The sequence below is a fragment of the Terrapene carolina genome, unplaced genomic scaffold, assembly GCF_002925995.2.
Source record: "Terrapene carolina triunguis isolate 2854851 unplaced genomic scaffold, T_m_triunguis-2.0 Scaffold58, whole genome shotgun sequence".
Lineage (NCBI taxonomy): Eukaryota > Metazoa > Chordata > Testudines > Emydidae > Terrapene > Terrapene triunguis.
In genome coordinates, this window is record NW_020664409.1 from 5630617 (window position 1) to 5648387 (window position 17771).

General features: G+C 44.7%; 1 protein-coding gene across 1 annotated transcript in view; it reads right to left on the minus strand.

Moving 5' to 3' along the window:
• Window positions 1–17771, minus strand: part of GMPR (guanosine monophosphate reductase) — a 49239-nt gene that overhangs the window by 13847 nt on the left and 17621 nt on the right. Inside the window, exons 6-7 of the mRNA XM_024200756.3 lie at window positions 13466–13572; window positions 5455–5497 (exon numbers count right to left, since the gene is read on the minus strand). Of these exons, the coding sequence (XP_024056524.1) occupies window positions 5455–5497; window positions 13466–13572 (150 nt within the window). The remainder of the gene's footprint in view (window positions 1–5454; window positions 5498–13465; window positions 13573–17771) is intronic.

Sequence of the window (17771 nt, forward strand, 5' to 3'; positions counted from 1 at the left end):
CCGGACGTGTCCGGCTTTTTGGGATTTCCCCCCGGACGGGGATTTGAGTCCCAAAAAGCCCGACATGTCCGGGAAAATCCGGACGTATGGTAACCTTACCCTAGCTCCCGTTCCACTGTGCTTTTGCCCCCAGCCCCTTTTACAATCATTCCCCGGGGGCCCCACAAATATGTTTGGAGCTGGGCCTACAAAAAGTTAATCCGGCCCTGCTCTGCGCACACTTCTAACACTTCCTGTAGCAGTTGCCAGTGGAGAACGCAGCTTCTCCAAGCTGAAGTTGTTAAAAACACATCTACGCTCCACAATGACACAGGAGAGGCTGGTCGGCCTTGCAGCCATCTCACTAGAACATGAGCTGGCCCAGACGGTGGACCTTCAGCAGGAAGCAGTTCAAATCTTTGCAACCAAGAAGGCACGGAAAGCACCACACCACTTTGATTATTCAAACAGATAAAAATGCCAGTGTTTACTATGCAGACAAGAAAAGTTACATTTGCTGTTCAGGTGTTTGAAAGTTAAGTGTTATTTAAAATTTCTGAACAAGGCATTTTAAGTTGTTAGTTCTCCTTTATTGGGGTAGGTAGCAGAGCAGTATTATGAGAGGAGTAGAACAGGAAGAAGGCAGAATTGAGACCTTTCAAAGTTTTGGCCCAAGTGAGGGGACATGGGGGTGCCATTTGAGCTCCCTGCCTCAGGTGCCAAAATGTTGTGGGCCAGCCCTGACCTCTGTGAACCTCCTCCGTCTGCAACTCCCTGCACCCCCCCTTTTGGGTTAAGGCCCCCAATGGTTACAACACCCTGAAATTTCAGATGTACACATCTGCAAATGTGAAATTGACTAATTTAAAAACCCTCTGGCCATGAAATTGACCAAAATGGACCATGAATTTGGTAGGGCCCTGAGTATTTCCCAGAAAACAGCAATTCTGGTTCCCTCACAGTTCTCATTTAAAAAAAAAAAAATACCAAAAAACACTTGACTCATTGAGAATCAGTTTAAATTACTGGAATAAAAATTTACCAACTTGATCCACTTTTGCATAGTTTGCCATGGTTCCTGTCAGGGATGGGCAGTGTTTCTGCAAACCCAGCCCAGAACTTGGCCTCATACCCTCCAGAACATTTAACTAAACTAGTTGAAATACACATTCTTACCACCCTGCAGCTCCAACCACAAGAAGTCCTTTTGTTTTTCCCGAAGTGCTTTTGCTTCAGTACTTTCTGCTTGGCTTTTGTGTTGCTATTGAGGACCAAGGCTTTTCAGAACACTCTACCCCTTTTGTGTGGAGGTGAGGGCTATGTTTGTTCGGCTTGCTCACGCTCTGTAGTGACCAGAGGTGCTGGTGACAGATTACAAACCTGGCTTTTTGCTCTCTCACGATCACACACAGCTGGAGTCTTTGTTTTCCGTGCACAATGTTTCTGTTCAAAAGCCCATTTGTCAGGAAAGGGAAAGTGCAACAACACAGTAAGTACTTTTCATAAGGACCCAGACTGCAAAGAAACCACTGTACAGTCTGTCTGATAAATCCTCTATGCAGAGCAGATGTTTTCTGCTCTCATAGTTTCACTTACCCCCTCTATACTAATGACGCTCAAAACAGCATCTCCATCCCAACTCTTCCCTCTCCATTTAGTCTCTACTCTCATATTTCATCCCATCACTACCCCTCGGCAGGAAGGCTGTGTTGTGTCTAGGACACTGGACTGGGATTCAGGAGCCCTGCGTTATGTTCCTAGTTGTGCCACAGGCTTCCTGTGTGATCATGGCCCAGTCACTTAATTGCTCCGTGACTCAGTTTCCCCCTCTGTCAAAGGGAATGATACTTCCCTACCTCACAAGAAGGTTTATCGAAGCCACTCATGTTTGTGAGGCACTCAGCTGGTGCAGTGATGAAAACAGGTGATAAAACAGACTGAATTCCTTGTTCTCAACCTTCTCCTCCACCTCAAATCCTTTCCCTTTCTTTTTCACCACCCTGAACTTTTCACTCTTGACTCAGGCACCCTGGTCCAATACCTCAGCGTCATCTTTGACTTCTCCCTCTCATTGTGTGTTCACGTCCAGACTATGACTGGATTCTGTCAGTTCTCCCGAACCATCGGGGCCTCAGGGTGGAGCATGGGCAGGGCCACAGCCTGGGTTAGAGGAGGCTCAGCCTCCCCGGCCTACAATACCTGCCACCCATGCTGGCAGACCCTCATCTTTTGCCTTTTAGTCTGCTTGTCCTTACCCTGAAGGCTCTGCACAGCGCTGCACCTCCATTCATTTAATTTCTTCCTATTGCCTTGCTGGCTGCCTCCTCAATGCCCCTTTGCCTCCTCCTGTCACACTCACCTTTTTTGCTTCCTTCCATGCCCCCCTTTACGGTTGGAGCTTCTTCCCTGGCACTATGCACCAAACAACCAGCCTGGCTGTTCTTTCAGATGCCCATTCCAACTGCTCCTTTCACAATGTCTTTCAACAATAACCATGTATTGAACACCAGTGATCTCCATGCTGCCTTCAAACGCTTCCATCATCAGGTCATCCAGTCTGGTGTGCATCTGGGCTGTTATGTTTGTCTATCTTAGGCCCCAATCCTGCATTCAAATCTACTAGCACGGGCCCCTGGCCATACGGGGGCTCCCAATCGTCAATTTATTAACTATAAGGAGATCACCCTAATCTGTGTCAACTCTCAGAACGATACAGCCCTAGTTGTTCAGCCATTTTGTCCAGCCTGCTGCCAGTGCAGGATTGTTGCCTATCATGTAATCTCAAGTGTTTCTCAACCCTCCCCCTCTTCGAGAAGCAATCTGGGGTCTCACTCGAGGGCTCTAATGCCCCAATGCATATCCTGACTAGCCAGTTGCCACGCCCACATCTGCACTGCCACAGGTTTCAGAGAGCAAATTTCTGCTCAGGGCAGCCCAAAGAAACCCTTCGGACTCACAGCAAATTACAAAGATAAACAGTTAAACGTTTTGAAGTAATTTCCTGTTGTTCTAATTTCTGGAAAGATTCCCATTGAAATAAGAGCTTTTCCACTGGCCAGGTCTCTTCCCCTCCAGCTTGGAATGCAGTGAGGTCATAGTCCTCAGCTTGTAACGTCCTTAACAACAACCACGGCAGGAGACTGAGCAGGGTCAGGCTGAAGAGAGACTGGCAGAACAAAGAACTAACTGCACCGGGGGTGACTGTGGAACAACTGACAATAGAATGCCTCATGGGAAATTCTATCCAATCCATTCATCCACACAACCTACAGGAGTGAGTCTCCCAGGCCAGGTCGACAGACAGATCCCCCTCCCCCAGGCTTCGGAGCCTGACCTCCAGGCTGAGCTGCAGCTTCCAAATGCTATCTACACAGCTATTTTAAGCCCCAGGCAGGCTGGGAGCCTTGCTCCCCGCTGGCTGTGTAGACATACTGACGGCGGCCCCAGGTTCAACCCAACTTTGGTCCAAAGCCAGCGACAGCTGCCACCATTCAACCATGTCAGAATCACACAATTCTAACAGCGGTCCCCATCCCTCGGTCATGTCACTCATGATGTGATCTAAGGGTCCTGTGATAGTTCCGAGGATTCCAAACAGCAAGTCGATAGTACCCAGCTGGCAGCAATCAGTTGGAGTGGTGGGCCTGGCTGCTCACTCCAGAACTGAGGCTTCCTGACTATGGGTCCCAGATCACAAGGATCCTGCTTTAATCCTCCGTTATCAGGTGGCTATTCTAAAGATAGGAGCTATATGCAATCCTCGGAGCTGGATTTCAACTCTCCCAGCACTCACACAAAGTTTGAGTTGGTGCAGATCTGAGGTTTTGGTTTAGGCCTCTAATTTCTACCCTTTGAAAATTTCCTGCCAGGTAAATATAAGAACGGCCATACTGGGTCAGACCAATGGTCCATCTAGCCCAGTATCCTGTCTTCTGACAGTGGCCAAATCCAGGTGCTTCAAAGGGAATGAAGAAAATGGGCAATCATCAAGGGTTCCATCGCTTGTTGTCCACTCACAGCTTCTTGGCAGCTAGAAGTTTAGGGATACCCAGAGCATGGAGGTCACATCCCTGACCATCAGTGGCTATTAGCCAAGAAGGACCTATCCTCCAGGAACTTATCTAAATCTTTTTTGAGCCCCCATTATAGTTTTGGCCCATACCAACAAGTTCCATAGGTTGACTGTGCGTTGTGTGAAGAAGTACTTTTTCGTTTGTTTTAAACCTGCTGCCTATTAATTTCATCAGGTAACCCCTGGTTCTTGTGTTATGTGAAGGGGTAAATAACACTTCCTTAGTCACTTTCTCCACACCAGTCATGATTTTATAGATCTCTATCCGATCCCCTCTTAGTTGTCTCTTTTTCAATCTGAACCAGTCCCAATCTTTACAATCTCTCCTCATATGGCAGCTGTTCCAAATCCTTAATCATTTTTGTTGCCTTTCTCTGTACCTTTTCCAATTCTAATGTATCTTTTTTGAGATATATGCTGTATCACAGTGCCTGCCGTGACACTGGCATCACAACATGCTGACGTAGCAATGACACTCTGTGTTGTCCTGTTCCACCCTGGCATTGCCATGTTGTAACACCCCCAAAGGTATTTAAGGGTGTCTTTATGCCCTTCCAGCCCAGTGTGGGGATGCGCTCAGCCCCATCAAAATCAGGACTGCCCAGCTCAAACATGAACCAGCGTCCACCTTGCTGCTAGGACTGACAGGCCCCAACTGTAATTTCTGTGAACAACGGAAAACACGTAAGGCAGATTCTGCTCGCAGTCACACCAGCGTAAAGCTGGAGTAACTCCACCGAAGCCACTGATATCAGTGAGAACAAATTATGTCTCTTAATAATTAACTGGGATATACTGAAAGCTTGCTCCGCCCCAGAGGCTTAGTAAAAATAAAATCCCCACTCTTCAGCTGTGTGACTGACTCCCAACAACTTACCTCGAACATCGAGTTTGCCTGCAATCGTTGTTTTGCGGCATACGCATTGTACCTTCACTTGTCAGCCTGTTCTCAACAGCAAGCAGCTGGGCAGAACAGAGGGTCAGCGCAAACTGCATGTGTGGCCATGAACCAAAACAAAGCCTAATGTCAGGCCTGCCAGATTTGGCAACGTCCCGGTGAAGTAATGGTGAAACCTAGTTGGAGGTAACCCTTATCTTTCAGCTACTGTCTCTGCAGGTCATAAAAGTCCAGCCTCAGTCACCCCAATGGTCTAGTTTCTAAATAGGACATTGATCTGTGCATCTTTTTGGTCTGTATAATTTGGACTGTATAAATTAGATGTAGGGCCAAATTCATAGTTTGTGTATTAACTTCAGTGGGGTTACCCCAAGGATGAAGATAGCCTGGTGTTGATTAGCTATTTAAGGCCAAATTCACACTGATGTAACTTTACTGACTGCATGGGAGTGTCATCGGAGATTAATTTGGCCCTCTGATGCTGAACACGACATAGTGTACTTACCAAACGCTTTGGCGACATCTCCTGGACAGCTACAGCCTCCATCCTGCAACAAGCAAAACAAAATAGAAGTCAGTGAACAGCAGAGAGCTCACATTCATTGGTGCCCTCAAGGCTAATACCAAACCTGTAATAACACAGCAAACCTTGGGAACCAGCATGGAAAATTCAAATGTAATGATTAGCATGATTAGGTGCTAGTGGAAATGACAAAGCTGTGTGCGCATTTAGGACACAACAACTGGACAGGGTTTTTAGGAACCCAGATTATTCATTGTAGTTCCATTATTTTTTTAACCTTATTTATTCTGCTACACATTCTGCTAATGATACTACAGGTAAAAGCAGAATCATACACTCCCTGTTGCAAACCCCAGACGCATTGCTACTACTGAGGTCTATTATAAACCAACAGAGACATTTTAAATGTTGGTGTACTGTACATTGAGGGGTCACAGCAGAAGGCAATGTGCTAGCAGAAATAGCTTTTTGATGCGATAATCCACAAGTGAGTTGGGTAATCTGGCTCTAGTACAAGATATGATTCTCTCATCATGTTCTTCACCATATGCTATGGGCTTCGTAAAGCAGAAGCTTGAGGTTTTTCATCTTCGACTTGAATGTTTCATTTTCTGTGCAATGTGGTGGTGGCGGCAGTGAGTGGAATGGTGGTTGGGGAAGAGCCATGTAGGTGGAGGAGGGGAGGAATGAAGGATTCTGGGACAGTTCTGTGTATGTTAATGTAGGTCATGACCTGTAAAGTGCTGAGCACTTATTGCAAGGTGCTAAATGCCCTTCAAGCTGATTGATGAGTATGTGACCTGAGGGAGCACCTTACAGGATCCACCCTTTCCAGGTAGGCCTAACAACTTTCCTGCTTTTGATTTTGTTGTGCAAGCTGCTCCAAAGCTAGTATTTTTACCTCATTTTGCTTCACTTTTTCCCCATCTGCAGCAGTTTGTGCTTGTGTATGACCCGTGCAGCTGAGCACAGCCAGAAACCCCCATCTCTGCTGCATTTTAGAACAGACACTGGCAGCAGTGGGTGTGATAAGCCTTGGGTGTGCACACAAGTGTTTCATGGGCTTTCCAAAGGAAACTGAGCCAGTGGCCTAAGTTGGTATCATGGTGCTTTGATTGCCCGGGGGAATAGATCCTGCTGATGTTTGGGGGGTTTACTCTGTTTGCTGATAGCAAGAGAGACACTGTGATAGAGGTTAAGATAGCTGAACCTCTTGCTGTCAGCTCCTACAAGGGAATGCTTCTGGGCTGTGAGCAACGTTTTCTCACTGATGGGCCCCATCAGTGGCTTCCACTCCCTCTCATAGCCTGCCAGAACCCAGGAGACAGATCATCTTCGAGGAACAAGGTACGGCATTTGCCTAATTGTTACTGTCTGTCTGAGAATATGAGGCTAGTTTAGCAGCAACAGCAGTTGTGTTTATGGGCTATACCTATTCAGTAGCTTTGTGTCTTATTTTTGCAACTATCCCAACTGCACAGGTGACAGGGACTTAAAACCTCACTTAAAAACTTAAGTAATAGGGGCCTTAGTGTATAATTATCATTTATTAATTTTATAATTCACTTACAGTGCAATAAAATTTCACGGTGTATAACAGACAGAGTAAGATTAATGCCCCAAACATCTGAGCATACAATCTAAGATAAAGAAAAATACTACTACTACTTCAGAACTAAATGGTGCTTTTCATCAAGAGAGATCTCAAAGCCATTTACAAAGGTGCGTAAACGTCATAATCCCCATTTTACAGAGTGGGTAACTGAGGCGCAGAAAGATGTGATAATAAACAGCTCTAGATACACTGTGATAGAACAAACAAAATGTCACACATAATTAGGGTGACCAGACATCAAGTGTGAAAAATCAGGACAGGGCGTGGTGGGTAATAGGAGCCTATATAAGAAAGAGAGCCAAAAATCAGGACTGTACCTATAAAATCGGGACATCAGGTCACCCTACACATAATAACCTGTGTTAAAAGAACATTACTAAGGTTGCAAAGTCAAGTACTCCAAAGTTGGGAAATACCAGATTTAAGGTTTCCTGTACCACATTTTGTGCATATGCACTATGATACAGTCTTTAATTACATGATCACATACTATTTTTTTCCACTGGACCCAGTTCAGTCAGTCCCAGTTCTCCCACATCCTGGCTCCTCATCAGAGCTGTCTCCCCTCCCCCTTTACCTCAATTTCCTTGTCCCACTGGTTCTCAGTCCAAGTTTCCTTGCCCACCCTGCACTCCAGCTCCTCATCCAATCTCAGTTTCCTCCCACCTATTGGCTCCCAGTCCCCCCTGGTTCCCTCCCTGGCTCCCAATCCCAGTCTCCTTGCCCAGCCAGTCCCAGTCTCGCCTTCCACCCCAACTTCCAGTCTCAGTTTCCCACTCTGCCCCTCCCCGCCTCCATTCCTGTTCTTCCCAACTTCCTAGGCTTCTTTTCCCAATCTGCTCCCTCTGCCAGGTTCAGCTCTTGTCTCCTCTGTCATTCAATCAGAAAGCCCTCCTTCACCTGCCTGGGCCCCAGAAGTATGGAGGAGGGGGTGTCATTTAGAGCAAAGGTTAGCCAGGCTCCCTGCTCTTAGATCAGGTGCCTGGACTGTCATAGCACACAGTAGCCCAGGGCTACAATTGCAGGGCAAGTCCCAAGCCCCAGAGAGAAACAGGCTCAATGCTGATGGAATCTTCTGGGAATTTAGCAGCTAAAGTCTCTACTGAGCATGTGCAAAATTTGATTTTTCAAAGGCTTATAATAACTTAGCCAAATTTTTGCAGCTTTCGCGGGGACAACAAATGGCACGCCTGCGACAAAGGCCACCCCCTGCTAAATTTTGAGTTCCTGGTTCAAAGCCTGGGGGCGCTATAATTTTTCACACAAAAAAGTTGCCAGAATTTTTTTTAACAAGGGCAAATAAGTATATTTTTCCCTAGCCTCATTCTCAGAAATGGCTGAACCATTTTGTCTGAAATTTTCCTAAACAATTCAGCCTGAGGCAGACCCTAGCATGGAAAATTTCCCTCCAAACAGTTACACTTTGGCAAAGTTTGAAAACAGGGTATTATAATGGGAAGTGTCAAGCAACTTTAATAGTAGAGCAACCTAATCAGCCCCGCCTATAGCACCAGCAAAAATATATATCTGCTATACTACGTGAAGAACACACACGATATACACAATACAACAGTTTATACATATGGCACAGTTAAGCATGGGCAAAATGGAGTGGCAGCAGCTGAGTGAAGAATACCTAAGTCATCCTGCTTATGTAGCAAGTGATGGTTCAGGCAGGCTAACGGGTCTCTACCACATGATGGGGCAGCATGAGAGAAAGTGCATTGCCTCTTTGTGGGGGCACATATAATATATGCCTTCGTCTATAGTAGAAATGCACTTCATTTTCAAGATTGCTGGCTTATTAAAGTGTATGTCTGCTTTTCTATGCAGGACAATAGTTTTCTGACCTAAAAGAAACAGAAACTTTATCCCAAGCAAAGCCATGAAGAGTGAACTTGCCTGCTGAATAACTTCCTTGCTGCAGCTTACTTCTTCACTTTCAGAGACCAATGTGCTAATGCAGCAGGGAAAGTGAGAAAGGAGACAGTTGACTCTCAGACAAAATAGCAGGGGGCCAAAAAAAGGTCCATGTCTTTTTGACAGTGTTTCCTCTTTTCTTTCAGTGGATTGTGAAAGATTCATTTCTGAGATGAGCTTTGGGTTTTAAAGTTTAGTTAAAGCCAGAAAAATAGGTGGACCAAACTTCATCCCTGGTGCAACTCAACTGGTAGACAGGGAATGAATTTGGCCCACCATGTAAGAACTGGCACCTTCTCACTCAACATATCTGCCCCGTGAGTCATATCTGCTCACTGTATTGATTTAAACAAGTTTTAAATGCAGTTACCATTGCAGTGCTCATACAGCTATGGGAGAGTTAGCTGGGGCCTGTTCTGTTCATATAATGCACGCACCACTGGGATGTGACTGGTCCATTCCATTTTTAAGATATCCTTCACTTTGTAGGCAAACAGCACCAAAGCCAGCTATACCGCTACCTAAACAAGACTAGTTCATGGATAAAGAGCAAATGGCTGAAACAGCACTGGGAGGTGGAGGAAAACCATTCCAAAGAACTAACAAGTGTCAGATCATTACCCAAAATCAAGGGTGTCTGCCTGCAGAGCATGAAGATGGTATGTAGCTTTGGAATACTCTGACATTCCTCGCTGATACCAGATATCAAAATAACCACAGCTGCTAACACTGTGTCTTCCACTTACATTCCACCCAGACAGATGCAGACTTGGCCCTGGTGATCCATGTACTCGTCACCTCCAGGCTTGATTAGTGTAACACGCTGCACCTGGGGCTGTAAACAAGAGCTGTGAAAACCCTCAGGTGGTTCAAAACGTGGCAGACCCCCCTGCTTAAGCTTCCTGAGTGGATGTGAACACACCATTCTGGTTTTCCAGTCACCATCCTAATGCCTGATTGAATGCTGCAGATCAGCTAAGGCCTTGGCTACACTTGGCAATTCACGGCAGCGCTGTGAAGCGCGAGTGTAGTCGCGCCGCCAGCGCTGCGAGAGCTCTCTCGCAGCGCTGTATGTGCTCCACCTCTCCGAGGGGAGTAGCTTGCAGCGCTGCGAGCGAGCGTGCAGCGCTGCAGGCGCTGATTACACTGGCGCTGTACTCGCTGCGCTTGGGGGGGGGCGTTTTCACACCCCTGAGCGCAGCAAGTTGCAGCGCTGTACAGCGCCAGTGTAGCCAAGGCCTAAGGGTTCAGAGGTGAGATCCTCACCCTCAGTCTAATCCCTTTACACTGGATCCCAGTGGTGTAAAGGGACCCTAAAGGCCTCGGTTGCAGCTGGAGGATTCCCCTGGCTCAGGTACTGTAGCACACAGCCACACGGCTATCCTCCAAGGACTCCCCCATACGTCACAAGCCCTAGCTTAAAGGGTTTGTCGGGGGCAGGCTGCAGACTTTCCAGGCAGTGCTGCTGCCCATATGGTAGCCCAGGCTCTCATAACTAACACAGGTGCCAGGTTTAAATTATAGAATAGAATATATGGAGATATACCTATCTCCTAGAACTGGAAGGGACCCTGAAAGGTCATCGAGTCCAGCCCCCTGCCTTCACTAGCAGGACCAAGTACTGATTTTGCCCCAGATCCGTAGGTGGCCCCCTCAAGGATTGAACTCACAACCCTGGGTTTAGTAGGCCAATGCTCAAACCACTGAGTTATGCTGGAAGCTGCTCTGGCCCCCAAAACTGCCCAGGATCGGGAGTGTGCAAAGGTGGCTGAAAGCCATGTTAGAACTCCCTCTGCCTGGGATGAAGTTCTGTGCTGCATCTCTTAGGTTATGTCTACACTACAAGCTAGGGCTGTGATTCCCAGCTCATGTAGACATACTTGTGGTAAGACAGGCAGCAGCAGTGGTGACATGGGCTAGCCGCCCTGAATACATAGCCAGAGGGTTAAGGTGGATTTGTACTCAGGATGGATAGCTACTGCCTGTGCTACACTATTACTCAAGCTAGCAGTGTGCTAAAAGTATGTCTACTCAATCTGGGAATCACACCGTCTTCTCAAGTGTAGGCACAGACAGAACAGAATCTCCCCTCAAGTCCTGATCTTCAAAGTTTTCAGTGGGTTGAGTCCACCCTATTTTAGGGACACCTCTGTCTCTCTGACATAAGCCTGGGCTTTCTCACAATAAAATAAAGCCTCTCTATCTTTTTGTGGATAGGGGAGAGAGAACTAAAGAGAAGGTAACTATTTTAAGTGAGTGGATTTTGCAAAACACTCAGTCAGATATCACCGTGATGAGTGTCGTATAAATGTATACGTTACATTAGAACAGATAGCTAAGAAATATGCCATCAACAAAATTCATAGCTAAATTCAGCCAGTAGACCCTTTATTATTGGTAATGACACAAGAGTCAGAAAGAACCCAGCTGCAATGCTTAGATCCCAAGCAGAGTGTACCGTGCAGCAGTTAGGGGGGAAATATTTCCTTTTTTTCCTTAACAGAACATATCTGAGCTTGAGATCAATGAAATGGATTAAATATGGAGCCCTACAATCTCATTGCACTAAATGGGGTTGCATGGTCATAACTGGGAGGGGAATTTGAACCAATCACTGTTCTGACTAACTGTACTTCAATTACTGTAAAGTCCAAGTATTAAAAAAACCCCTATAATAGTGCATCCAAACACTAGATTCTGCCTTGCCATGCCTCCAATTGTATCCATTAACAATCTCTGTACAAGGGAACTCTCGTGTATAAATTAATGAAAAGACTCCCATTCCCCATTGTCTCTTAGTAACTGTAATCTCTCCAGCAATTTAAGGGAGCCAAACTCAAATACTGGCAGAAGAGATGACAGGTTCTGTGTTTTTGACTGCTGTCAAAAGCCTAAAGCCTTTGTTCTCCAAGCATATGTCTACACTTTGAGCTGCGGGTGTGATTCCCAGCGCAAGGAGACATATTTCACACTAGCTCTCATCAAGCTAGCATACTAAAAATAGAGTGTAGTCATTGGTGCGAGTGGCAGGAAGGACTAGCCACCCCAAGTACTTCCCCAGCCAAATCCCTAGGCACATACTGTGGTCAGCTACCCCCTCGCACTGCTCACAATGCTGCAACTACACTCTATTTTTATCATACAAGTTTGATGGGAGCTAGTGTGAGCATGTCGCCTCAAGATGGGAATCATAATACCCCCAGCTCAACATGTAGACATATCCAAGAGGCAAGTTAGCAGTGTTTAAGTGGATAGAGTTTATTAAAAAAAAAAAACAACAAAACACAATCTAGAGTTCAGGCCCCAGCCAAACCTTGGATCTGGGCCCAAATCAAAACACCTGATCCAAGACTTTAAGGAGTTTGAAATATGCATCTGGATCCAAATTCTGAGCCCATCCCTATTAAAAAATAAAATTCTTTAGAATGGTGAGTGGAAGAAAGGGATCATTGGAAAATCAGGATGGTTCTGTAAACATCACTGCTTTGATACCACCTATTAAATTCTCAAGACTTCTTGATAGTGGTGTGGAGTATGAGCTGCTGCAATTTGACTGAGCTTTGTGGTGGTAATGACTTGAGGCTCTGGGGAATAAGAATGTCTCCTCTTCCCAGTAACTTGATACTCTGAAATGTTCTAACTTGAAAGGGTCTGTTTGTATTTCTTGGAACTGGATGTGTAATAGACTGGGGGCAGGGAGGAGGAAAGCAAGTACTAGTTAAAATCAGATCTTTATCCCTTTTTTATTATTCATTCATACATATTTTTTTCTCCTCCCCTGCTCACCTATATGGAGTTCACAGGAGCAAGTAGAAATACCAGACCATATATAAAAGTAATTCATAATTTTATGAGTTATGGAGTTTTACAGATGTGTTCATGGCAACAGCAGAGACCAAAACAATATGTATGACAGTCTGAGACATGTGGCTCTGCAGTAACCCCTCCCTAACATTTCAACTTGTCTTAGTGGGGTGAGGACCCCTGCAGCTCCACTGTCTGAAAGGCCCTGTTGTCAGTACACGAGCTCCTAGTAGGGTGGCTGCCTGTGACTCCCCATGTCCTGTTCACTGGTAACAACCACCCTTTTCTTTCACCCATTCAAAGGGATCTTCCTTCCACAGGGACAGTTGTTTGCCTCCATATCAAAATATTAACTTTCTTTTAATTCTGTTAATTTATTTCCCAGACTTTGGAGTTTTGTAATTTTCCACTGGGAGATGCGGGGGGCTGAGAAGGAAATTTTCTAAAGCACAAATAGGGATTAAGTGCCCAATTCCCACTGAAAGTCAGCAGGAATTGGGTATCATTTGTACTGTTGCAAACCTCTGCCTGATTAACTAAGAACTACAAAAGAGAGTTTAATGAAGATCCTTAGTTTCAGTGTTCCGGGCTGTTTATTTAGCATTCCTGCCCTCATTTGCAGCGAGTGGTGTTTGGCAGACTATACTCACTTACAGAAATGATATGCCCCTTCAGGCCATGGGCAGAGTCTGCACACTCGATCACAGCACTCAGCTGAGGGTAGCCCACACCTGTCTTAATCCGGGTGGTGCACACAGAACCTAGATGAAAAGAAAATAAGATCAAAAGAATGTAGCCAACAGGCTAGCAGAAAAAAATTTCTGTTGATTTTTATTTCCGCAACAGAAAATTGGGTTTTAGCCTAAATGAATCTTTTTTTAAACAAAAAGTGTCTGCCTTCCATGGAAAATTTTAATTTTTCATCATAAAACAGAACATCTGAAAACTGAAATATTTTGATTTTGAAACACTGCCACAGTGGCTCATGGGAGTTGTAGTTCAGGTGCCTCATATCCCCATTCCCTTTTATGGGTCAGGCTCCCAGGTTGGACTTCCTTTCCCATAATGCACCACCATTCCCAGGGATTCCCATGACGTACTTCCCTCTAAGAGGGAAGACCATGTCTTGTGGGAGATGTAGTCCAACCAGGGAATCTACTCTACAGAGAAGAATGCTAGCATGAAGCACCAAAACTACAATTCCCATGAGGCACCACAGCTGCATTTTTGAACAGATATATTTTGGGTCTTTGAAGAAATAATGTGATATGCTAATTTCTGCTGAAAATTCAAAAATTTTCAGAAGGAAATTTAGACAAATTTTTTTTTCATTTTTGTTGAAGTTTTCCACAGGAAAAAACCTCCATCTTTTTAACTATCTTTAGTACCCAGAACAGCAACATCTGGTTGATTAAAATAGCTGAGGACATAAAAAAAATGAACAACCAACATTCAAAAAATAAGTTTCAGAGTGGTAGCCGTATTAGTCTGTATCAGCAAAAAGAATGAGGAGTCCTTGTGGCACCTCTAAGGTGCCACAAGTACTCCTCAAAAAATAAGGTGATCAAAAGAAAACTGCACTGTGTAATATAGTAGGAAACAGATTCTAGTCATTACATCTAATTATTAAAAAATGTAAATCTCTAAAACAATAAATGCTCAAGTTACCTTTGGTGTAACCCCAGTGAAGTGTCTTCAATGTGTTTTTTTTTAAATAAAGTAAGAGTCAAATAGAAAGTGGCCATCCTGACAATTTGGTGTTGTCATTTAGGATTCAGAGAATGCAGCTCTGCATGATGAGCAAGAAAATGTCAAAGCTGTTATAAAGTAGATTCTAATCTCCATTTTTGTAATGCAGTCAAACAAACCCAGATTCCAAAGCCCTAATCAATATATACAAGCAGAAGGGAACTACTGGAAAAATATCAGAGGGGTAGCCGTGTTAGTCTGAATCTGTAAAAAGCAACAGAGGGTCCTGTGGCACCTTTAAGACTAACAGAAGTATTGGGAGCATAAGCTTTCGTGGGTAAGAACCTCACTTCTTCAGATGCAAGTGGAAAAATAGGAACTTCCATTGATCTTTCACAGGAGTAAAGATATTTAAACAGTGACTGATTTTTCTGAAAACTGGTTGGAAAATTAATTTAAGTATAACCTTCAGTGGTAACTATTTAGCTGCCTCAAGCTTTAAAATTTATCAAGGCAGTTTTCTTTGAAACAGGATGGCAGCTTGTCTGAGTAAAAACCTCAAGATTTTATCTTTTGTGAGTGAACTTTGTTACGTCTGCTCCTAGGCTGGATTACAACTGAAGATCTTTCTTGACAGGTCTCCCAGCAGAGAGTATAGTGCATTCACTGTTAATTGTCTCCACTTAGATGCCACAGACTAATTATTTCTGTGATGATTCACCTGTACTGTAGTCATTACACCTCAACATCTCTGCTGTTTGCATGTAAGGTATCTTATGCATCCTATTTTTCTGGATTTTTTAAGGTATCTTATGCATCCTATTTGCATGTAAGGTATCTACATCCTATTTTTCTGGACACAACTGCAGGTCTTATTACATCACTTGCTACTCTCAAATTATCTGTTCACAGAATTCATTATACGAGTTAAAAGGCTTCACCTGCCTGTCCCTGATCTTTTAATCAGTGAGTGCTACACTGGTCAATCCGAATGATACTTTCAAAATTAAGCCCAGTTTTATCAGTTTTTACATTTCCCTTTGCTTTGCATTGTGGTCCAGCGGCCAAGCCCTGAATCGGGCCTCAGAAGAACTGCATTCTGTTCCCAGCTCTGCTGCTGACCTGGTGCAAGTCACTTTGCCTCTCTGTGCCTTAGTTTCTCTATCTGTAAATTGAGGCTAATGATACTTACCTACTGTGTTAAAGTGCTCTGAGAGCTACCAATGACAAGCGCTGTATGAAAGATAGGTATTATTAGAGCAACTATTTGCTGTTTTTCTGCTTTCTGTTCAATGCTCTGGATGATTCTGTCTAAGTGTTTTCTAATGGTCTGCAATCACAGCTATTAAAAAAAAATCAGACTTCTATGAGAAGGGGAAAGGTAAATGGGAAGACACAAAAGGACCAGGCACGCCCTTGTTCTACAACCAACATCCAGTGACTCAGGGTTTGCCAACACTGACAAAAAAAGAAGAAAAAAAAAAAGACCCATAGCAGCGAGTGCCAGAGCCTGAGCTCACAAAACTCACACTATGGAGCTAAAAGTAGCAGCATGGACATTTGGGCTTGAGTTGTAGCTCAGGCTCTGAAACTCCTCCCCTCTTTCCCTCCCGCCCCCCCCCGGGTTTCAGAGCTCAAGCTCCGGCTGAGCCCAAACCTATATACTGCTATTTTTAGCCCCATAGCAGGAGCCCTAGTCAGATGACCTGGGCTTTGAGACTCATGGCCACAGGTCTTTTCTTTGTAGTATAAACATATCCTCGAAGACACAGGCCCAAAGGGGTAGGAGACAGAAGAAGAGGAAAGAAATTCTAGCTATATATCCCAGATAGCAGTACCAGGGAAGGGAACAAGGAAAAATAAAAAGACTCATGAAGTCCTGTGGGATCCTCTCACACAGATGTAATTTACCCTAGAAAGTGCTACAGTGATTGGCACCTAAGAAACCATTAACAAACACATTACAACTACTAAATATTAATGCAGCATACTTTGTACTTAGTGCTTTTCCATCCATAGATCTCAAAGCACTTTAGAGGTGTGCAAGGCGGCAATCTGATCTTAATATAGTTTTATAAATGATTTAGTGATTTACACTATGTTTATTAGGCAAGCGATGAAATAAGAGTGCCTACCCTGAACAATATATCCTCAGGAAACTTAACTGAGATGATTCAGCCTGTCTTTTTTGTAACAGGATGCGGCAAGTCTCACCAGCAGTCCCGAACATAGCATTGCCATTCATTGTGCCGACACCACCATGCTTCCTCTCATCCACACATCTTTAGCTCAGAATAACTCAGTGAAACAGATTCCAAAGCCAGAAGGGACCACTGTGATCGTTGGCTCCAACCCTCCTGTATAATACAGGCCCTAGAACTCACCCAAAATAATTCCGTTTGAACTAGAATCTCCCTTTTAAAAAACATCCAATCTTCTACTTCCAGCCACTGTCATTGCTCTGTCTGCTAGACTGAAGAGCCCATTATCAAACTTTTGCTCCCCATGTAGGTAACTACAGACTGTGATCAAGTCACTCCTTAAATTTCTCTTTGTTAAGCTAAACAGATTGAGCTCCTGTCACTATAAGGCTTGTTTGCTAATAGATTCAGAGTGCTTAAGGCCAGAAAGGACCCAGTCTGGCTTCCTATATATCACAGGCCACAAACACCACCCAGCACCCTAAACCCAACACCTGAAATGAGACCAAAGTATTACAGTCCACAGGAGACTAAACTATGATGTGCCAAAGGCAGAGAATAGGAGGGACTGAGGTGCACCAAGGCCCCTGCAATGGCTGGGAAATGATTAAGTGAGATATACCCAGAGAATCCTGGCAGTGACCCGCACCCACACACTGCAGACAAAGGTGAAAAAAAACCCAGTCACTGCCAACTCTGCCCAGGGGGGAAATTCCTTCCTGCCCCCAAAATATGGTGACCCTGAGCATGTGAGCAAGAACCAGCCAGCCAAACACCTGAGAGAGAGAGAATGCTGAGTGCCACCTCAAAGCCTCTGGCCCTCCCCATTCAATGTCCCATCTCCAGCCCTGGCCATCTCTGATGCTTCAGCGGAAGGAGATTAAAAAAACCCAACAACACTAGGGAGGAAAATATCCCTTCCTGACCCCTGCAGGTGGCTGGCTGAAACCCTGAAGCATGTGCTCTTAGGACCATAAGCCATAAACTGGAGGTGAGCCACAGGGCTGCTGAGTTGTACCCCCTACCATCACAAGCAACCCCATCATACAATTGCACTCATAAATTTTTCC